At 38.2% G+C, this 25,359-nt stretch overlaps 1 protein-coding gene across 1 annotated transcript in view; it reads right to left on the minus strand.

Annotated features, from left to right (window-relative positions):
• The window catches only part of LOC135200081 (flotillin-2-like), a 139,189-nt gene extending 119,936 nt beyond the window's left edge, over nt 1–19,253 (minus strand). The window contains 1 exon segment of the mRNA XM_064228381.1: nt 18,754–19,253. Within this exon segment, the coding sequence (XP_064084451.1) occupies nt 18,754–18,802 (49 nt within the window). The 5' untranslated portion in view covers nt 18,803–19,253.
• Between the last annotated feature and the right edge of the window lie 6,106 nt (nt 19,254–25,359).

Consider the following 25,359-nt stretch of genomic DNA (forward strand, 5'->3'; position numbering starts at 1 on the left):
TGAGTCCTGGAGCTACTTCAGCCTCTAGTTTTTCCAGATTCCTTTTCAGGGATCTTGGGATCGTGCCTGGTGTTCCTATGATTAGGGGTACAATTTCCACTGGCATATCCCATATCCTTCTTATTTCTATGTTCAGATCTTGATACTTATCCATTTTTTCCCTCTCTTTCTCTTCAACTCTGGTGTCCCATGGTATTGCGACATCAGTGAGTGATACTTTCTTCTTGATTTTGTCAATGAACGTCACGTCTGGTCTATTTGCACGTATCAACCTATCTGTTCTGATACCATAGTCCCAGAGGATCTTTGCCTGATCATTTTCTATCACTCCTTCAGGTTGGTGCTCGTACCACTTATTACTGCAAGGTAGCTGATGTTTCTTGCACAGGCTGCAGTTGAGGGCTTTTGCCACGGAATCATGCCTCTTTTTGTATTGGTTCTGTGCTAGTGCCGGACATTCGCTTGCTATGTGGTTTATAGTCTCATTTTTCGTATTGCACTTCCTACATATGGGAGAGATGTTATTTCCATCTATAATATCATCATCACCATTATTATTATTATTATTATTATCATTATTATCCTCATCATCATTATATGAATGTACACAAATCAACGTCAAAAACCATCAAACTGCAAAGCGACCTTCCACAATACTGTCAATATCTTAACAACCAGAGTGAGACTCTTTACATGACATAAACAATGTAAATGTTCGCATAAAATATGTTAAAAGCGCAACAATAATTAATATACTAATCGATTGCTAGCGGTATATCTAAGAACAAATAAATTAAACTAGAGTGATACGTTAAAAACGAAATACTATCAATTTTTTCTCAATAAGTTCATTACATTAAGTGCATCACATTCTGGCTTCGTCGTTCATCCACATCGGTATTAAATTTCCTTTCACCTTGAAAATAGTTTCTATATAAATAAAGCAGAAATTTATCCTATTTGATTGACGCATAACACGGAACTCCATGATCCTAATTCTAAAGACGCCTTTTCAACATCCACATCCCTAAGAATTTCATAAGGCTTGGCGTATGTACGTAGAATTCACAAGAACTCCAACAATCTCCTTCCTGATAATACTTCAATCGTTTTAGACTAACTTAATATTTCCATATCAGAGGAAAACTATGGGGAAACTTGATTATGCTCCTTGAATGTTAACGTCATTCAAAACAGGGTTGGCAATGATTAAATCAAACTGATTTAATCAAATGATTAAATCATTGATTTTTTTCATTAAAAAAATCATGATTTTTTTATTTTCTTAATTTGAAAGCAAACAAATTGAAAAATATAGTTTGGAGGTTAATAAAAACTTGAGCATAACTGTGCTGCATCTATTTATTTTGATATAAAAAAAAATTGCAAGTACATACTTTAGGCCAGAACTGGAAACTTAAAAGATAAATCAATAGTAATTCAGTCATAAAATACATTTTGAGGAAAAAAAGGATTGAAAAAACACCTAACAACTATAAAATACAAATAAATACATAAATAAAATGTTAAAAATTTAATAAATCACTGATTTTTTATTTTTTATTTTTTTAATAAAAAAATCACCAACCCTGATTCAAAATTATAAATATCAAAGCATTTACACAGTAAATATCTAAACGTCTGAACCATGAAAAGCTAAGCAAAGCTCATAGAATAGACTTCTGTATAAGTTAATCTTTAAGATCTCTGAGGGTTAAATAGTTAACTACTTGAACAACAGAAGCCTACACAAAAAAGATATAAAAAGATAGTCACCAATACATTAAAACATAACTACCTAAGATCTGTAATGAATGAACAAGGCCAGATCTAAAATACAGACACCTAAAGAACAATGACATGAATACCAACAGAATAAAGATCAAATCAATCAACATAAAAAAACAACAATATAAACAAGAAAAAAGAAAGCTCTTCACAGAAATCACCTAAACAGCAAATACCTAAATATCTAACGACAACTTAGAGACCTTTAATTAGAGAGCGTCATAACTCCCCATCAGGAGGAAGGGAAGACTGAAGAAGTCTTACCAGTCCAAAGTTCTTCCAGGTGAAAAGACAGCAGGAAACGGCAGCAGGGGACAGCAGGAAACGGCAGCAGAGGACAGCAGGAAACGGCAGCCGAGATAGTACAGCATCATGAGCAGGAGTAAGAGAAAGGAATGTGCCGGAGGAGGAACTGAGTAATGAAGAGAAGTAGAGGAGAATGTACGAAAGGGAAAGAACGAGGAGAAGGGAGATTAATGGAAAACGAAAAAATGAGAGAGAGAGAGAGAGAGAGAGAGAGAGAGAGAGAGGAGGAGGAGGAGGAGGAGGAGGAGGAGGAACTGAGTAATAGAGAGAAGTAGAGGAGAATGAACGAAAGGGAAAGAACGAGAGAGGGGAGATTGAGGGAAAACGAAAAAGAGAGAGAGAGAGAGAGAGAGAGAGAGAGAGAGAGAGAGAGACTGTGGGGGGTTGGAGGAATGTGCCGAAGGAGGAGGAACTGAGTAATGAAGAGAAGGAAGAGGAGAATGAACGAAAGGGGAAAGGAAAAAGAAGGAATAGAAAAAGAACAAAAATATGGAAGGGGAAGGTGAAACAGAGCAAACAGAAGAGAAGTCAGGATTAGAAAAGCTGGGAAAACTGAGGTGTAAAAAAGGCAAAGGGAAAATATAAAACTTGGGAAACCAAAAGAATAAAAAGGAATAAGGAAGTGATTTAAGGAAAGCGAAAGAGTGGGGTACGACGAAGATGTAAATAATTAATAAACTGAAAGGAAAGAAAAATAGAAAAGACTGAAGCGGCAGAAAAGAGAAACAATGAAATGGAGAGAAGATGAAAACAACGGACGAAAATGGAACAACGAAGGAAAAGATTATATAAATAAAATAGGAATAACGAAAGGGAACACGAAAATAAGAACAGAATAACGAAATGAGGAAACGAGAATAGACCAAATGGAAGACAAATCAGGCTAAAATCTTAGAAAGTGGGAGTATGGCATAAAGGAAAGAATTATCATAGGACACAGAAGACAAAAAGAAGGAAAAGGGTTAATAACAAAGAGAAAAATAAAAGGAACAGGAATCGGATGAAAAATAACAGACGAGAGGGACTACAAAAAAGGAAACAAAATAACAGAATGCGACGACAATTATAATTAGAAAAATAAAATAATCGAGTATATGAATAAAGGAGAAAAATAAGAAAATGAAAGAGAAAAAAAGCATATGAAGGAAGAGGACTTACGAACCAAAGGACATCATCTCCTTTAGTGCCTTGCCCGAGAGGAAAATCGTTTCCTCCAGTGGCTAAAGGCACACGTGAGGGGGCGTCTTGGGAGGAGAGAGAGAGAGAGAGAGAGAGAGAGAGAGAGAGAGAGAGAGAGAGAGAGAGAGAGAGAGAGGACGCAGCAAAAGAGAAACGCAAATATATATTTCTTTCTCTCTCTCGTTAATATCCTCTCCCCTCCCCCTCCCTTCCTAACATATTCGGGGTCACGCCTTCTGTTTCTGAGAAAGGAAGAACGCACATTCACACACTTCTCTGTTTACCCAGAACTTCAGTCTATTATTATTATTATTATTATTATTATTATTATTATTATTATTATATATATTCTGAAGATGAACCCTATCCGTGTGAAACAAGTCCACAGGAAGTATTGACTTGAAATTTGAACTTCCAAAGAATATGGCGTTCATTAGGAAGAAGTAAGAGACGGTAATGGGAGATACAGAAAGAAAAGGTCTCACTTATTAAAAAAATAAATGAAAACAAATTAACGAAGAGATAAAAATATATTAAAATGCAAGCAGAACAGTATTAAGGTAATCATGCATTGCATCTTCGCTTTGAACTTTAATATATATATATATAGATATATATATATATATATATATAGTATATATATATTATATATTATATTATATATATATATATACACAGATTAATAAGTATATATATATATGATATATTATATATATATATATATATATATAGATATACTATATATATACTATATATATATATATATATATATATATATATATATATTATATATATATATATATATATGTATATATATAATATATATATATATATATTTATCTTATAAATATATATATCTATATTTATATATAGTTATATATATATATACTATATATATATATATATATATATATATATATATATATATATATAGGTATATATAATATACACATGTATACATGTATGTGTATGTATGGCTCCAAATGGTGATTCCTAATTCCTAGCCCCATTATTTCATATTATTTTAAACATATAAGACACAAGAACGTTTCATCGTTCGTCAATAACTTTAGCCACTGTCAAAGGTATAAGAATTGTAAAAAATAAATAAATAAACCCAATAGTCTGCAGATAAATCTCAGGTAAATAAATCTCTCTCCACCCAGCACTGCGAGAATTCGCTCCCTTTATTTATAGATAGGCCTATATACTGGTGACTACCACCCACCTGCCCCTACAGCAGGGGACCTATATAGGTCTAGATAATGGCGTTTCCTAAACCGGAAACATAATTTTCTTGCTGACGGAGCAGCCAAAAAGGTGAAGAGAGCAAGGGGACCAGAACAAGGAACGGAACCTCGTAATTCAACCATTACGGTAACCTGATCCCAGCAATCTAGCTAGCTCACAATATCTTCATTATTATTATTATTATTATTATTATTATTATTATTATTATTATTATTATTATTATTATTATTATTATTATTATTATTATTATATCATACATTTGAAGTTTATTGTCGTCTTCTTTTCCACGTGAGCAAATCACTTTTAACAATAATAATAATTTTCAGTGTCACCGACAAATGTCAGGAACCATATGTACGTTATAGGCAGATAGCGAAACCAGGCATTTCACGAACTGCCTGAAATTTCAGGCAGATAGCGAAATGCCCATGGGGCTAGTACTAAACACGGCGAAATACATTTGACACCCCAGGGGCTAGTATTAAACACGGCAAAATACATTTGACACCCAAGGGCTAATATTAAACACGGTGAAATACATTTGACACCCCAGGGGCTAGTATTTAACACGGCAAAATACATTTGACACCCAAGGGGCTAGTATTAAACACAGCGAAATACATTTGACACCCCAGGGGCTAGTATTAAACACGGCGAAATACATTTGACACCCAAGGGGCTAGTATTAAACACAGCAAAATACATTGACACCCAATGGGGCTAGTATTAATCACAGCAAAATACATATGACACCCAAGGGGCTAGTATAAACACGGCAAAATACATTAGACACCAAAGGGGCTAGTACTAACCTCCGCGAAATATATTTGACACCAAAGGGGCTAGTATTAAACACGGCAAAATACATTTGACACCCCAGGGGTTAGTATTAAACACGGCAAAATACATTTGACACCCCAGGGGCTAGTATTAAACACGGCAAAATACATTTGACACCCCAGGGGCTAGTATTAAACACGGCAAAATACATTTGACACCCCAGGGGCTAGTATTAAACACAGCAAAATAACATTTGAACCCACCCGGGGCTAGTATTGAAACATGGCAATACATTTGACACCCCAACCCGGGCTAGTATTAAACACAGCAAAATACATTTGACACCCAAGGGGCTAGTATTAAACACTGCGAAATACATTTGACACCCAAGGGGCTAGTATTAAACATGGCGAAATACATTTGACACAAAGGGGCTAGTATTAACACGGCAAAATACATTTGACACCCCAGGGGCTAGTATTAAACACAGCAAAATACATTGACACCCAAGGGGTCTAGTATTGAACATGGCAATACATTTGACACCCAAGGGGCTAGTATTAAACACAGCAAAATACATTTGACACCCAAGGGGCTAGTATTAAACACGGCAAAATACATTTGACACCCCAGGGGCTAGTATTAAACATGGCGAAATACATTTGACACCCCAGGGGCTAGTATTAAACACAGCAAAATACATTTGACACCCCAGGGGCTAGTATTTAACATGGCAAAATACATTTGACACCCAAGGGGCTAGTATTAAACACAGCAAAATACATTTGACACCCAAGGGGCTAGTATTAAACACGGCAAAATACATTTGACACCCAAGGGGCTAGTATTAAACATGGCAAAATACATTTGACACCAAAGGGGCTAGTATTAAACACAGCAAAATACATTTGACACCCAAGGGGCTAGTATTAAACACGGCAATATCATTTGACACCCAAGGGCTAGTATTAAACACGGCAAAATACATTTGACACCCAAGGGGCTAGTATTAAACACGGCAAAATACATTTGACACCCAAGGGGCTAGTATTAAACATGGCAAAATACATTTGACACCCAAGGGGCTAGTATTAAACACAGCAAAATACATTTGACACCCCAGGGCTAGTATTTAACATGGCAAAATACATTTGACACCCAAGGGCTAGTATTAAACACAGCAAAATACATTTGACACCCAAGGGGCTAGTATTAAACACGGCAAAATACATTTGACACCCCAGGGACTAGTATTAAACATGGCGAAATACATTTGACACCCAAGGGGCTAGTATTAAACACGGCAAAATACATTTGACACCCCAGGGGCTAGTATTAAACACAGCAAAATACATTTGACACCCAAGGGGCTAGTATTTAACATGGCAAAATACATTTGACACCCCAGGGGCTAGTATTAAACACAGCAAAATACATTTGACACCCAAGGGGCTTGTATAAACACGGCAAAAATCATTTGACACCCAAGGGGCTAGTACTAAACATGGCGAAATACATTTGACACCAAAGGGGCTAGTATTAAACACGGCAAAATACATTTGACACCCAAGGGGCTAGTATTAAAACATGGCAAAATACATTTGACACCCCAGGGGCTAGTATTAAACACGGCAAAATACATTTGACACCCAAGGGGCTAGTATTAAACACGGCAAAATACATTTGACACCCCAGGGGCTAGTATTAAACACAGCAAAATACATTTGACACCCCAGGGGCTAGTATTAAACACGGCAAAATACATTTGACACCCAAGGGGCTAGTATTAAACACGGCAAAAACATTTGACACCCAACCAAGGGGCTAGTATTAAACACGGCAAAAACATTTGACACCCAAGGGGCTAGTATTAAACACGGCAAAAACATTTGACACCCAAGGGGCTAGTATTAAACACGGCAAAAACATTTGACACCCAAGGGGCTAGTATTAAACACGGCAAAATAACCATTTGACACCAAAGGGACTAGTATTAAACACAGAAAAATACATTTGACACCCCAGGGGCTAGTATTAAACACGGCAAAATACATTTGACACCCCAGGGGCTAGTATTAAACATGGCAAAATACATTTGACACCTCAGGGGCTAGTATTAAACACAGCAAAATACATTTGACACCCAAGGGGCTAGTATTAAACATGGCAAAATACATTTGACACCCAAGGGGCTAGTATTAACACTGCAAAATACATTAGACACCAAAGGGGCTAGTACTAACATCCGCGAAATACATTTGACACCCCAGCGGCTAGTATTAAACACGGCAAAATACATTTGACACCGCAAGGGCTAGCACTAAACATGGCGAAATACATTTGACACCCCAAGGGTCTAGTATTAAACACGAAAAAATACATTTGGAACACCCCAAGGGCTAGTATTTAAACACGAAAAAATACATTTGACACCCAAGGGGCTAGTATTAAACACTGGGAAAATACATTTGACACCCAAGGGGCTAGTATTAAACACGGAAAAAAATACATTTGACACCAAGGGCTAGATTAAACACGGCAAAATACATTTGACACCCAATTGGCTAGTATTAAAACATGGCAAAATAACCATTTGACTACTAAGTGGCTAGTATTAATCATGGCAAAATACATTTGACACCCCAGGGGCCCTAGTATTAAACACAGCGAAATACATTTGACACCCAAGGGGCTAGTATTAAACACGGCAAAATACATTTTACACCTCATGGGCTAGAATTAAACATGGCAAAATACATTTGACACCCAATTGGCTAGTATAAACATGGCAAAATACATTTGACACCCCAGAGGCTAGTATTAAACACGGCAAAATACATTTGACACCCCAGGGGCTAGTATTAAACACAGCGAAATACATTTGACACCCCAGCGGTTAGTATTAAACACAGCAAAATACATTTGACACCTCAGGGGCTAGTATTAAACATGGCGAAATACATTTGACACCCAAGGGGCTAGTATTAAACACGGCAAAATACATTTGACACCCAAGGGGCTAGTATTAAACACGGCAAAATACATTTGACACCCCAGGGGCTAGTATTAAACACGGCAAAATACATTTGACACCCAAGGGGCTAGTATTAAACATGGCAAAATATATTTTGACACTGCAGGGGCTAGTATTAAATATGGCAACATACATATGACACCACATGGGCTAGTATTAAACACAGCAAAATACATTTGACACCCCAGGGGCTAGTATTAAACAAGGCAAAATACATTATAACACCAAAGGGGCTAGTATTAACATGGTAAAATACATTTGACACCCCAGGGGCTAGTATTAAACATGGCAAAATACATATGACACCCCAGGGGCTAGTATTAAACACAGCAAAATACATTTGACACCCAAAAGGGGCTAGTATTAAACACGGCAAAATACATTATACACCAAAAGGGGCTAGTATTAAAAAACATGGTAAAATACATTTGACCCCCCATGGGGCTAGCTAGTACATGGCAAAATACATTTGACACCCCAGGGGCTAGTATTAAACACGGCAAAATACATTTGACACCCAAGGGGCTAGTATTAAACACGGCAAAATACATTTGACACCCAAGGGGCTAGTATTAAACACGGCAAAATACATTTGACACCCAAGGGGCTAGTATTAAACATGGTAAAATACATTTGACAACCCCAGGGGCCCGGGGCTAGTATTAAACATGGCAAAATACTATGAAACCCCAGGGGCTAGTAATTAAACAAACGGGCAAAATACATTGCCACCCAGAGGGGCTAGTATAACAACGGCAAAATACATTATACACCTAAGGGGCTATATTAAACATGGTAAAATACATTTGACACCCCAGGGGCTAGTATTAAACATGGCAAAATACATATGAAACCCCAGGGGCTAGTATTTAACACGGCAAAATACATTTGACACCCACGGGGCTAGTATTAAACACGGGGCAAAATACATTGGAAAACACCCAAGGGGCTAGGTATTAAACACGGCAAACTAAAATTAAACCCCAGGGGCTAGTATTAAAACATGGTAAAATTAAACATTTGACACCCCAGGGGCTTTAGGGGTTATTAAAACATGGCAAAATACATATGAAACCCCAAAGGGGCCTAGTATTAAAACATGCAAAATCATTTGGGGACAAACACAATTTTGGGCAGTATTAAACACGGCCCAAAATACATATTACAAAACCCAAAGGGGCTGTATTAAACATGGGGTAAAATAATTTGGAAAACACCCCAGGGGCTAGTATTAAACATGGCAAAATACCCCATATTGGAAAACCCAGGGGTAGGGGGTATAAACACGGCAAAACACATTTGACACCCCAGGGGGTAGTATTAATCATGGCAAAATACATTTGACACCAAAGGGGCTAGTATTAAACATGGAAAAATACATTTGCACCAAAGGGGCTAGTATTAAACACGGCAAAATACATTTTGACACCCAAGGGGCTAGTATTAAACATGGAAAAATACATTTGACACCCAAGGGCTAGTATTAAAAACACGGCAAAATACATTTGACACCCAAGGGGTTAGTATTAAACTCTGCGAAATATATTTGACACCCAAGGGGCTAATTTTAAACATGGCAAAATACATTTGACACCCCAGGGGTTAGTACAACACACAACGCAATACATTTGACACCCCAGGGGCTAATTTTAAACATGGCAAAATACATTTGACACCCCAGGGGTTAGTACAACACACGACGCAATACATTTGACACCCCAGGGGCTAGTATTAAACATGGCAAAATACACTTGACACCCCAGGGGCTAGTATTAAACACGGCAAAATACATTTGACACCCAGGGGCTAGTATTAAACATGGCGAAATACATTTGACACCACAGGGGGGCTAGTATTAAACACGGCCAAAATACATTGACATCCTAGGGGCTAGTATTAAACATGGCAAAATACATTTGACACCACAGGGGCTAGCATTAAACATGGCAAAATATATTTGACACCCAATTGACTAGTATTAAACACAGTGAAAATACATTTGACACCACCGGGCCTAGTATTAAACATGGCAAATACATTTGACACCCAGGGGCTAGTATTAAACACAGCAAAATACATTTGACACCCCAGGGGTTAGTATTAAACATGGCAAAATACATTTGACACCCCAGGGGCTAGTATTAAACGTGGCAAATACATTTGACACCACAGGGGCTAGTATTAAACAGCGAAATACATTTGACACCCACGGGCTAGTATTAAACATGACAAAATACATTTGACAACCCAGGGGCTAGTATTAAACATGGCAAAATACACTTGACACCCAAGGAGCTATATTAAACATGGCAAAATACATTTGACACTCCAGGGGCTAGTATTAAACACGGCAAAATACATTTGACACCCCAGGGGCTAGTATTAAACATGGCGTACCATTTGACACCCAAGGGGCTACTATTAAACACAGCAACATACATGTGCAAACCCAAGGGGCTAGAGTTAAACACGGTAAAAATAAAACATTTGACACCCAAGGCTAATATTAAACATGGCCAAAATACATTTGACACTCCAGGGGCTAGTATTAAAAACATGGCGAAATACATGACACCCCCAAGGGCTCTATTAAAACACAGAACATCATGTGACACCCAAGGGGCTAGAGTTTAAACACGGTAAAATACATTTGACACCCAGGGACTATTAAAATTAAAAAGGGTCAAAAATACATTTGACACCCCAAAGGCTAATATTAAACATGGGGAAAATACATTTGACCCACCGGGGGGGGGGTGGCTAAGAAATTTTTAACACAGGGCTAGAAAATAAAACACGGTGGAAAATACATTGACGGGACTAGTTATTAAACACGGTGAAATACATTTCACACCCCAGCGGCAAGTATTAAACACAGCGAAATACATTTGACACCCCAGCGGCTAGTATTAAACACGGCAAAATACATTTGACACCCCAAGGACTAGAATTAAACACTGCAGAATACATTTGACACCCAGGGGCTAGTATTAAACACGGCAAAATACATTTGACATCCCAGGGGCTAGTTATTAAACACGACAAAATACATTTGTACACCCTAGGGGCTAGGTATTAAACTGGGCAAAAAATACATTGACACCCAAGGGGCTAATATTTAAACCCACGGCAAAATACATTTGACCCACAAAGGGGCCTAGTACTAAACCTCCGCGAAAATTATTTGGACACCAAAGGGGCTAGTATTAAACACAGCGGAAATACATTTGGACACCAAAGGGGCTAGTTAGTTAAACATGGCAAAATACATTTGACACCCCAGCCGGCTTAGTTATTAAACACCGCCCAAATACATTTGACACCCAAGGGGCTAGTATTTAAACACGGCAAAATACATTTGGACATCCTAGGGGCGGATAGAATTAAACATAGCCGAAATACATTTTGACGACCCCAGTGGGCCTAAGTATTAAACACGGCAAAAATACATTTGACACCATCCGGGGCTAGTATTAAACAAACACGGCGAAATACATTTGACCCACCCAATGGGCTAGTATTTTAAAAACACGGCAAAATACATTTGACACCCAAGGGGCTAGTATTAAATATGGCAAAATACATTTGACACCCCAGGGGGCTAGTATTAAACATGGCGAAATACATTTGACACCCCAGAGGCTAATATTAAACACGCAAAATACATTTGACACCCCAGGGGCTAGTATTAAAAACAAATGGCGAAATACATTTGACACTCCAGGGGCTAATATTAAACACGGCAAAATACATTTGACACCCAAGGGGCTAATATTAAACATGGCAAAATACATTTGACACCCCAGGGGCTAGAATTAAACATGGCAAAATACATTTGACACACCCAGGGGCTGGTATTAAACACGGCGAAATACATTTGACCCCAAGGGGCTAGTATTAAATATGGCAAAATACATTTCACATCCAAGGGCTATTATTAAACATGGCGAAATACATTTGACACCAGGGGCTAGAATTAAACACAGCAAAATACATTCGACACCCAAAATACATTTTGACGCTGCAGGGGCTAGTACTAAACATGGCAAAATACATTTGACACCTCAGAGCTAGTATTAAACACTGCAAAATACATTTTGACACCCCAGGGGAGGCTAGTATTAAAACATGGCAAAATACATCTGACACCTAGGACTAGTATTAAACACGGCGAAATACATTTGACCCCCACCCCAAGGGGCTACCTAAAACACGCAAAATAGTATTTATGGCGAGGTAACCCGGCCAAAATAGGGTATATTGCGGAAAGTCACTATTTCACCGTGATTAGTACTAGCCTCTGGGTGACCAAATGTCCCTAAGTGCATTTCGTTACCTACCAGAAATTTCAGGCAATTCGCGATATGCCTGGTTTCGCTATCTGCATAACATTTAAATTAATAATATATACATATTTATAATATATATGTATATATGTACATCCCTACGCTATGTGTGTAACACTGCCAACTTTATAAATACAGACAAGATCTTTCAGATGCGTAGCCAGAAAGGTAAAAACTGACCCACACAAGCAGCTCTTCATAGGAATCTGGCGCAGTTGGTGACAACTTGCAAGACCGCCGCCCTCCGGGACAACATTCAAATTAATTAGTTTTCAGGCCCACAAACTAGAATCCGTAAAATTTGGAGGATCGTGACCTAGAGAAGGACCGCCCCAAACCTTCTTCCTACAGCTGGCTTATCTTTCGGTCACACTACAGCAAAGGTGCTTTGTGGGACTCACAGATTCATTTGTCCTATAAACAACTATACAGAAATTAAAAAAGGCACAGGGTAGACTTCACATAAATTGTTACAAGCACACTATCAAAACACTGGGAAAATATGAAAGCAGTTTATCATTTGCTTTCGAAAGACTTTCAGTAAAGCACTTCCTGTCTAATGTTTTAAAGCCTAGTCAATAATAATAAAAAAAATCCATAGTAATTTGTAAATATTGTAGGTATATATACATTTTTGTAATATTTTGTGACATCTTACTTATGTAAATATGTAATATTTTTTTTAATTAGGTACCTATCTAGGCCTAGTTTCCAAGCTGAAGGCTAAAACCAATATTCGGGGTGCATCTCGACACCCATGACTTGAAATCAACTTGAGCTAATCTGTTATAGGCTTCATTCGCTTGCCTTATTATGCAGGAAATCTTTCAAATATTTTGAACACCCAGTCTTCATGGCTAACAAATGGGTCATACTACCACATACTATCTGTCACATATATAATTTTAGCTTTGGCAGGCTGTCAATGCAACTCAAACAATACCGGGGTTGAGACCATTTACTAATCTGGCAACTCTAGTCTGCATATTTTGCAGGTTCGTAAGTTGTACCTTATGAGCAATCCTTCTCTAAGCATTCTAGACAGGTGGTCGATGCGACACTTGTTAACAAACATAGACAAACCAACATTCCAATTCATTTTTTTTTTTTCGAGGGACAGCTAAACATTTAGTCTGGGTATTTTTTAGTGCTTAACTGACAAGGAAACAATCTTTTACTTAACCCATTTATTTAGAGAGAAATGTCAGTGTGTAAAATGTACAGACTTTAAGTAATTTGATCCAGATGGGAAAAAGAGGAAAAACCTATGAATATTACAATAATAAATAACTTTTCACAGGTTTCGGAATCCCTAAATAAATGCTTGCAGAAAAATCTGTTGGTCCTCGTCCATTAACAGGAGGCACACCCGATTCATCCTCCCGCCCCCTTCCCTCCTATTAACAATTTAAAACGCTCCACTAGCCATATTAACATTCACTGCTCCCCCTTCCTATTTTCCATTTCCCTTTATAACATCACCTCTCCTCCTATTGATTCTCAACTTTCCCCTCCTAAAAATACTTTCATATTTTCTCACTGGTTTCTGCAGTTTCTCTTCACTATCTCCAGTCTTTACTAAATCATCTGCTGTAAGTAGCCAGAATTCCGTACACCATTAACATTCTTCTTTTATCCCAAAGCTTTCCATCTCCGTGTAATTAATTTCCTCTTACCTCACATTTCTTTCACAATGAAACAACACAGATATAGAATAAATAACTGAAATTACGCATTACGCCAAGAAAAGATTGCTATTCAAAAATATAGGTGACGTAACGCCAAGATTACATGCCCCTTTTTACGTTAAATCACTCATTTTCCTGTCTACACATCATAACAATCTTCTCAGCCACCATAAAAACTTATCGTACAAACTTATCACCGCTATCAACAACCTATCTTTTATGTGCCATGCATCCTTAACGTCCTCCACAACGTCTCGCAAAGGATTCAATCATATGCTTTTTCTAGGCCCATGTGGGCTGTTCCACAAAGAGCATTTTCCCTTTACTTTCAAACCTCTCACATACGGTAACTCTATCTCCTAAGCTGGTCCCGTGTTGCCTTATTTTCTCAGTCAGAATCCTACATACTACGCCTTCCCGGGTGTATTAGATAACGTTAGCCTATACACTGTCATTCCTACAGCTAACACTATCACCTCTACCTTGATAACAATGATAACATGATTCCTCTGCTCAATTTCCTCATCCAGATATCATTTACAAATTCTGCTCCACCGGAAGCATTTCGCTTACATAAAGTCCTCTCTCCATTTACCACAATTAGTGCTAATATATATATATATAGTATGTTAGAATAAATATGTGAAGTCCAGGGAGTTCACGAAATCCCTAGGGAATTTGTGAAATGAGCACCAGGCTTAGTAACATTTGATACCCGATGGCTAGTACTAAAAAAAGGCGAATCAGAGTGTATACGATGAATCTACAGCGAAATGGTGTAGATTCTACAATGCTTCGCTGCGTTTAGTACTAGTCACGGGGGGGTTGGTTTTTAAAATATATTTTGCTGTGCTTGGTACTAGCCCTGGGGCTCAAATGTCTTAAAGTGCATTTGACTCCTATGGGGCTAGTACTAAACACGGCGGGACAGAAGATGAATAACTGTTTCGCCGTGTTTAGTACTAGCTCTCGGGGATAAAATGTTCCTAGCGTGGTGCTCATTTCACAAATTCCCTAGGGATTTCGTGAAATCCCTGATTTTACATATTAACTGTACAGCGCCACACACGCACACGCACACACAGACACACATATATAGCATTACATAACGAAACTAAACCGCTCGCTATACTTCCAGCACTAAATTTAACCAGTTTTGGACATTTTTATTTCACTATCAAAATTCTTACTATTATCATGCCTAGAGTTGTTATTGCAATTACTATTACAATATGAGAATTCCAATAGCAAAAAAAAAAAAAAAAAAAAAAAAAAAAAAAAAAAGCGGAGTGAAAAAAAAAAAAAAAAAAAAAAAAAAATATGTAACACAGACCATAAATGACTGTAAAGAATACTCTACTGACCTACAATGATGAGAATGTTCCGAATGCCAGCATATTAACCGGGATTACTTTTGGGGCCCCGCCTAGCCCCGCCTCAAAAGCCAGGATTGTGTCGTGCTGAAGAAAACAGTTCGGTCCTCTACCATTATGCTGTCTCTCTCGGCAATATTGAACAAGTTTGCGACGCAGTAAAGTCTACGACTTGTGTTATATACAGTAATATATCATATTAGTGTATATACTATATAGATATATATATATATACATATATATATATATATATATATATATATATATATATATATATATGCTTAAGTGACTAAATAGCGTGTGACAATATATTTTAACCAAAGCCACGAGAAAAATGAAAGGAGTACCAAGCGCTTTCCGTGTTATTTCAACACATTTACGAGGTCAAAGCTAAAAACATAAAAGCTGAAAAATTTGAAACAAATGCCATTCAAAGTCCGGTTTAAAACCAGTATAGCAGGTGTGTGTGTATATATAAATAAATATATATATATATATAATATATTATATATATATATATATGTGTGTGGTGTTGTGTTGTGGTGGTGTGTGTATAGTGTATACTATATATATGAGTAATATATAATAATATTATTATTATTAAAATTAATAAAATATAATTACATAATGTATAGTATAACCCTTGTGTGTGTGCACATGAGCGCGCATAGGTGTATGAGGATAATTATTAAGTAGTATATTACGGAAGTAAACTAAACTATACACGTTGATCTGTAAAGTTCCACACAGTTTACTGGCACCTCGTCCTTTTCAGAGAGAGAGAGAGAGAGAGAGAGAGAGAGAGAGAGAGAGAGTTTCAGCTATTCTTTACATATGTTAGGTGCCTACATACCACAACAACTTGTGAGCAAACACCCGACTCGCAAGGTCCCCATAGAACCAGCTCCCAAACATTAGGACAGGCCCCCGAGGAAGAGTAACTCGTAAAGGAGTGCTATAAAAAGCCTGCCTCTCTCTCTCTCTCTCTCTCTGTCTCTCTCTCGGCAACATGGTTACCAGATGAGACGAGACGAGACGCATAAATGCATCGTAAAAAAAAAAAAAATTCTTTCTAAAACACTAAGAAGATTGAGAACGGGGCTACAACATCCATCAAGCAAAGTGGTAAGGGATTAACGAGATGGAAGACCTAAGAAATGTAAAATGAATTTGGCAAAAAGTAAACTATTTAAACAGGGGACAGAGGGGAGGAATATTAGATGGACATTACGTATAGTCTCAAGGACAGTGTCATCGCTCCGGTTGCAGAGGGGAAGGATATGGAGACGAACGAAAACCAGAGAGAGAGAGAGAGAGAGAGAGAGAGAGAGAGAGAGAGAGAGAGAGAGAGAGAGAGAGAGAGAGGGTGCGTGGTCTACACACGTTGTGGGGTGATGTTCGGGTAGGAGGGAAGGACTCCTTACGATAAGGGGGTTGGGGAAGGGGGGAAGGGTGTAGAGGACGATGTGTATGGGTGCATGGCGCCACACCCACTTCGGTGGTGGTAGTTTGATCTGGACACAGCCCAAGTTCCCAGAGCATACGGTTTGCTATAAACGGCTACAGTAGACCTACTACTGAAATCTAGCACGGAAATGTTTGAACGGCAACCCAGTTCACTTCTTAAAAAATAATTTCTCTGCATAACTTCAATATACTAAGTAACCATGAAAAATTAAATGCAGATGGCATAATGTTAGCTGCATGCCTAAGGCTTTTGCTATAGACCTAATTCTAGGACCGTGATTCATTAAGCCTGTAGTAAGGCGGTATCACTAACATAGGCTTTGCCATGCTACCGTTTATAATCCAAAGGTAAACTAATTACAAACATTCATTTTTTCAAGCGAAATTTGGCATTTGCCTCGATGATTACGACTGACAAACGATTTACAGACAGGCTCGTATTTAACCACACATAAGGTTCACGGAGAATATGTTACAACTAAACTTATCTGCAACACAGAAGAGCTACAGGGTTACAATAATATCCTTAACGGCCAAAAATTGAAAATGTTCGCATAGTATACTAACTAAACGGACCACAAAAATAAACCCAGTGCTGTTCACTTGAGTTTATACAGGACATGGAAAGCCTTGTAACCTGTATTAGAAATCAATGAGAGCGAACAGAATTTCGGGTGTTAACAGTCCAATAGTACGAACTCGTGCTGATCAGTCCAACCAAGATCTAGCTATCTCTAGAAATTGTGTCCAACAGTGGGCAAATGGTTCTCTTATCCCTACGTATCTTTTGGATCTAAACGTTATTTATTTACGAAACAAGTCGGCCGTAATTTCGCCACGCACGTACCGTATATTATGTTCTTTTATTTTGTTTGCCATGATGCAAAAACGATACGAATCGCAGTCCTTGGATAGTCACTCCAATTCACTAGACCAAAGCAAAAATGGTCTGGTTACGAGAAGGATATTTACCCAATTCCCAGAGCTGCCAGGCTTACGAGCTGTGCTAGGGCATGACCCTTGCCATGTGATTAATCACGAACGAACGAACTATCGAAGTTCGTCTTTATTAACACCCGTACAATCATAGAGGGCGTCATGTAATAGGCATATGTCAGAACGCTGTAAATTTTTTTTAGCGCTGACCTACTTACATGTTATGCAAATCAGCATGAAGGCTATCAGTTATCACACATGCGTAGGCAAATTGCAAGAATATAAAACTTTCCTTAAATATACTATATTATGCAACGGCTGGTAAACGAAATAGGCGACACATCAAAAACATCAATGACCAAGCGGTTGTATGCGAAAGGGTCTAGAACTAGGTCTACGATAACTTAGCTAATAAAATACCTTATGCTTACAAGCTACAGCTCGCACAAATACTAAAAACATTACATCATACAGACATGCGCATAACAAATGTAAAAAGCGTCGACTTAAAACCCCCGATTAAATGTCAACAGCTCTTACCCGCCAAAACAATTCAAAAAAAGGTCAAGTTCAACCCAAAACAGCGTCTGTCCGTCACCACATACCTGATACCACCAAGGCTTCGTTCGGTCCCACAGTGTGAATATTTCCCATGTTGGTTTATGAATGTCGTTTGTACCTTTTCCACGCAAGAACCACAGTCACGTTTGTCTTTTTATCCAGAGAAGGAGGTGCGAAAATCCAATTCCTTTTCCCTACAGGGCGATCACAAGCGACAGAAGTAAGGCCCCCGATTCCTATGTAAACAAGCAGACGACGCCCCAGCACCAACACCAACACAGCAAGCGCATCTACAATCCCATTCTATAATTTTAGCCAGGGCCTCTCTTTTTCCTGTTACAGACTGCCAGTTATAATATACATGGCGCTCACTCTCGGGGACACTCAAATAACTCTCACTGCGTGCGGCACTACGAAGATTTGTCAATTTATTGATGATTTTAATACCAATGATCGGGAGCCAATGGGCGCTGACCTACACCTCACGCATACCAAACACCAACTGAAATTCTTGTCCTCTCGTCTGGTGACTGGTCTGCCAGGGCCTCTCCTCTTCCGAGACTCCGACTCCCCGAGATAATTCGCCACTTGCCATCTCTCTCTTGACCGCCTCAAAGGATCAGTGTTGCCGTTTGCCTATTTATTCCACTTTTCATTCTCCTCGCTTTTATTTCGCTAAGAATATGAAATGATCTCTGCCAAGGTTTCAGTGGTTCGCATCCGCATGGTACTATGAAATTATTCGCTTCATCGTTTTAATGGTGTGCTTATTATTAACACAAATAAAAGGGAAAAACCTTTCGCGGTTTCTACAATATCTTTCTTGGCCCATTCTTTCGTGAACTATGGTTTGTCAGTCAATGAGCTGAGGTTTGAACCATGGCGCTCTAAAATTCATATAGTTGGGAACGTTTCTTTCGTTTGTGTGAACGATTGCTGTATCTGTTTTACAGCCTTCGTATTAGAACTGGGCAACCAAATTATGTAGCTGGTGCACGCATGCAACCACATTCATATATATTTTGTAAATATGTATGTGTGTGTACATTAAAGAAACTTTATTTTTACATTTAATTGACCTTTCTTTATAACAGAACTTATCAAAATACAATTTGAACAAAATCCATTTAAAAAGTTTTAGTTGACATTTAGGAAATTTTATTGTAATTTAGCATTCTAACACAATGTAAATAAGCATATTTCTTAAGTGATAAGACGCAAACAACTCTTCATTTTATCATAAAATACACAGGCAATTTTCAAATCATCTTTAGATAAATATAAACATTTTCATCTCATCGTAAGATGCTCATAATCATTTTCTATTAATCTCTTGATACGTAAACGTTTTCATTTGGTCATATTTGTAAAACATTTGCGCTCTGTTTTATAAGGCATTTTAACGTTTTTATTTCTCATAAGACATAATTATATAATCTAAGCTAAATATTTTTATCTTTTAGGATGTACATAGACACAAATACAAATATTTTCAGCGTAACACATGACGCATGTAGACTCGTGTTACACTTTTTCTCAACATTGTAGGAAATGTAGTACTACAAATGTTACGTCACCATGGCGCGGCGAAGACCCTGGGATGTAATGCGAGACCTCACCGCGCCTAGTCAGCAAGACCTGAATGAAATGTATGCAATGCTGAAAACAGGAAAATTCTCTCTCTCTCTCTCTCTCTCTCTCTCTCTCTCTCTCTCTCTCTCTCATTCTTGCCACATGACCGATCCACTTCCAAAGACTTTCAGCCATCCTTTGATCCACAAGACAGTTGAGGTGAATGTATATACACAGACACACACACACACATATATAAGTGTGTATATATATATATATATATACTATATATATATATATATATATATATATATATATATATATATATATATATATATATATATATATCTATATATATATATATGTATGTGTGTGTGTGTGCGAAATTTAAATGGTAAATTGTTTACTGCGAAGTGTTTAAAAGTGTAGAAATATTCGTGTTGGGTGATTGGATGCATATTGTATAGTATAGAGGATAGAAAGAATCATGAGGGAGTGAAATTAGTGTCTGAAGTTAATCAAATGCAATTTCCTTTTTGAAGTGTTTTGACGGAAAAATTCATTGTGTTATAAGAATATAGGGCAGAGATTTGTTCAAAAAGAAAAAAGAATGAGTTAGATGGTGGAATTTTGAGTTAAAAGTCAGCTTTTTCGCGGAAGGAAGACCACTGAGTCGAACTGAGAAGACTATTTCGGGGAAAAATACCAAAGTCAACAAAATGTCTTAGGATAGATGAACGAGGACTTCTTCACAGAAGGAGGGAAGAAATTCACGATAGCAGTGATGCCAGAGGGGAAGTATATTGAGCAAATGGATCGTCAGTCAGTACTTTCCAGATTCCTTTGTTTCCATTGTTTAAACTTGCAAAGTTGTGAGCAAAATTAATTAATCCGTTGTAAAATAATTGGTTAATTGGAAAAATGAATAAAAGTTGGTAAATTAGTGGATGGAATTAAAGCCCGCCAAAATTACGGCTCCCAACCAAGGTTGCACCACCCGAAGTAACCTACAGGCCACTGGCAACACTGCTGCGTTATTCCTGTTGATTTACAGTGAGTTATATTCACAGGACTATTACCATGCTTTAATTATATTTGCATCATTGACTCATAAACCTCTTGGTATTCTCTACTAGAATAATACTAATGCATGTAGCGATACCGCATGGTTTCACCACGAAATGCAAGCTCATGGCTGTTGGTAACACTTATTATGACGTCAATGAAATTTATCACCGACCATCGACCTCAGTCTTTCTTTTGTTATATCCCATCTTGAGTGTTGAATTTATACAAGCAGACAATTAAAACAGTTGTAACCAACGCATTCGTGTATATTAAACACAATTTCGTAATTTGATGAAATAAAGAAAAACAAATATACCGCGTTCAGCAGAAGTAAACAAACGAAAAAGATATTGGAGGGGGAGGGAGGGATATCATCTCGCATCCCCTTCGCTTATGGCCCTAGACTTATGAAACTGGTGATAAAGAAGTGAAAGATGTTAATATGTCACATGAGTCTCTGTCAGCGGAAATTCCTTTGAAAAATACGATGATAAGTCGAGCGTGGGCGCTTGATTCCAGAAGTTGGTTTGTTTCAGTTTGAATGTGTCAGCTTGGTTTATCATGTAGCTTGTCTATCGATCCGTAGGGCTATTGGTTTCCTATTGAGAGAGTCTGCCTCTTAGCTTATTCATCAGCCTGTGTCTTTTAAGTTCCTTTTTGTGGATTAGTTTAAATATTTTGGACTACTGTCATTTTGTGGGCCATCATAATCAATTAAGATTAAACACAGCCTGTCTCATTTTTTCCTTCTATGTGTCAGTTTAGGAAGTGGTTCAATTTTTGTTGTCTCGATTTATGATGACTAGTTGGTTGATCTAGATTAAGCTGGTTTTATGGCGGCACAGGCCACAGGCGTGAGAAAGTGTTAAGAAGATAAGAGGCAACCAACTAAGACGTAATTATGATCATGTGTTATCAATTGGCTTAACGAGCAGGCCCATCGGTCAAGGCATCACCAAGTTTGTCTACTGAGAGTAGGATCTCTCTGTAAGTGTGAGATCATAGCAGTGACTCTCATGCTCGGGAAACGTGGGTAACCTTCCCCAAGGGGAAACCTGTTTTTCCAGTCAGTGATGAACGCAATGTCATCGCATTAAACTTTGAAGTCGCCTGCTTCCTTGACTTTTGTGTTCAGCATGTATCTGTGATGAGGAGTAAACACATTATTATTATTATTATTATTATTATTATTATTATTATTATTATTATTATTATTATTATTATACATTTCCTTTCTTGGCACATGACTGACACCCTTAGCCAGCACACAATAAATTTGCTTCTCGTTCAAGGAAAATAAAAAGAACAATGGATGACCTTGAACAGTACTGTGCCCGCCTCCGAATGCAAGGAGTTCTATTGAAACAATTACAGGTAAATATCCATTCTTCCACACCTTTCAAAATGTGCTGAAAAGTTTAACTGAGTACCAAGATTCTAGTCCAAAATAGCTTCCTCTGAATTGGTTCACCACGGGCCACTTAAAACGTTGTAGTGTTGTAGCCAGAGCATCGGAGTGACAACAACAGAGTGGTTGTCGCTAAAGTTTACAAGCGAGCCTAATCTCATTGCATCTGAAATTTCACGCGGTAGTGATAATCATGATTTCGACGTCGCCAACAGGTGCCCTGTTCAGCAGTCTTCCACAAGCTCCATCCGAACAGGATAATCCTGTTAGTGACCTTAAAGCATGCATCACAAGAACTTGCCAATGCGAAGGCCTTTCGACCACCACCCCCCTGCCCACACACCCACATCCTCTCTCTCTCTCTCTCTCTCTCTCTCTCTCTCTCTCTCTCTCTCTCTCTCTCTCTCGTGTGGTTTGAACTGGCAGCAAATTAAGTCTAAGGTAGTTTGCCGACCATAGTTGAAAAGGCATTCTGAGGTTAATGCGGCCTACTCCATCTTAATTGTTAGATCACACTGTCTTAACACTCAGAGATAAGAAAGTCTTCGTTTTTTTTTTTTTTTTTTTTTTGGGGGGGGGGGCCGTAATAGTATTTTCGGAGTTCTTGATTTTAAGGGAGCTTACTGGACAGTCTTGGAGCTGCAGATTTCAAGGCTCTAAAAGCCAACATTCGGACTGAATCTCGGCTCAAAGAACTTCAGACCGTCTGTCGCACATCTTTTGTTGATTGAGCTGGAACGGCAACACCAGTATATGCAGTTAATGTGTCAATGTCGAACTTCTCAGTTCCAGAGGTTCTTTATTTCTCACACCATTGGACTGTGGACCAGAATCCCTGAGGATGTGGTGTAGTCGGAACTCCAAAAGTTAATGTGAAGATGCAATGCATTATTACCTTAATATAATTATACTTGCATTTTAATGATTTACTTACCTTTGGTAATTTTGTAATTGATTTGTTAGTGTATTATTTTCTGTATTTTTAATAGGCGATCTCTTCTTTCTGTGTTGCCACCCTGTTCCGTCTTTCTAATGAACACCACATGCTGAGCGCGAGAAAAGCTCTCTCACCAGTAAGAGTTGCATGACTCAGCTGCGATGCCACTGACTTGAGTAACTTATAAGGGACGCACTGAAGTTTTTTTGGCAACCAATTCTTGGCTGTCAGGGTCTACTCGTAGTTCAGCATGCGAGGCTATGCAGTGACAATTCTCGCTCCTGTCATAGACCGAGTTGGTCTTATACAAGTACGGATCTATGAGCCTAGAGCAGTCCGTAAGGGAAACGAAAGCATGTGCTGAATGGATGAATATTAAAGTGGAAAAAGGGCAGGAGCAAATGAAGCACATTCGTGGTCGTGCGTTCTCCTCGAACTTACACAAGTCCTGAGAAATTCCAGTGAATTGTGTACCTGATAATTTGCGCTAACCCAACCACGAACAGAGCCCGCTGTTGAAGTCATGAGGCTCTCTGACATTCCTTAAAGCGAAATCCACGCATGAAAGTACTAGGGTTATCTTAGAGAGATAGAGACGAGAGAGAGAGAAACAGGAGACAGAGGAATGTGTCCATCGATTTGTTGCAGTCATGTCACGCCTAAATGTCAGTTACATCATCAAGATGTATCAGGAGAGAGAGAGAGAGAGAGAGAGAGGTGGGAGTGAGGTATACGGGCATGTACTCATAACCCGGAGCAGCTCCGTTGCCTTATGTTGGCCTAGTTTATTACAATAATATACGAAGGTTTTTTCTATTATTATTATTAATCCCTTGGTTTCATGTTAGCCTTTTTCTTCATTTTACTGAGATTTAGCATTCGTTAATGTTTACTCTTCATATTTTCTTGTCTGATTCCAGGTTAGTAAGCTTCCTTGTTCTTTTAGTTTATTTCATTTTAATTTCTTTTAGATTTTTCTTATTATCTGGTTCAGTGCTATAATTTTGTTTTAATTTATATTTCCTTTTAGTTCTAGGTTACAGAAGTTCTTTGATTTTATTTCACTATGATTTAATGTGCTGACGTTTTTGTGTCGGTTTCAAGAGTTGATGCTGTATGAGCCGCGGCCCATTAAACTTTAACCACGGCCCGGTGGTGGCCTGACCTATATCGTCGCCAGACGCAGGATTATAGGTAAATTTAACCTGAAATAAAATAAAAACAACTGGGGCTACAGAGCTGCAATTTAGTATGCTTGATGATTGGAGGGTGGATGATCAACATACCAATTTGCAGCCCTCTAGCCTCAGAAGTTTTAAAGATCTGAGGGCGGACGGATAGACAAAGCCAGCGCAATAGCTCTCTTTTACAAAAAAAATAATAGCATAATACACGAAAAAGAAATCGATAGACTCCCGTGGCGGTAACACAAATTCCTTTCTACACCGTGCGATACGAAAAAATAAATAAAAATACAGAGGTTTGCTTATCCACTTATTCTCCTCCATCATCTTCTCTTCTTTCATTCTCTTTCATTCCCATGGGCCTCGTTGCCTGCCTTGAAAGCCGGGAAAGGAATGTGTAATCGATGTGATGAAAAAAACAAACTGTTTTCACTTACCGAAACACGCGCCTGGTGGTAGAATAGAATATAAATACAGGATT

Source organism: Macrobrachium nipponense, chromosome 26 (genome assembly GCF_015104395.2).
Source record: "Macrobrachium nipponense isolate FS-2020 chromosome 26, ASM1510439v2, whole genome shotgun sequence".
NCBI lineage: Eukaryota > Metazoa > Arthropoda > Malacostraca > Decapoda > Palaemonidae > Macrobrachium > Macrobrachium nipponense.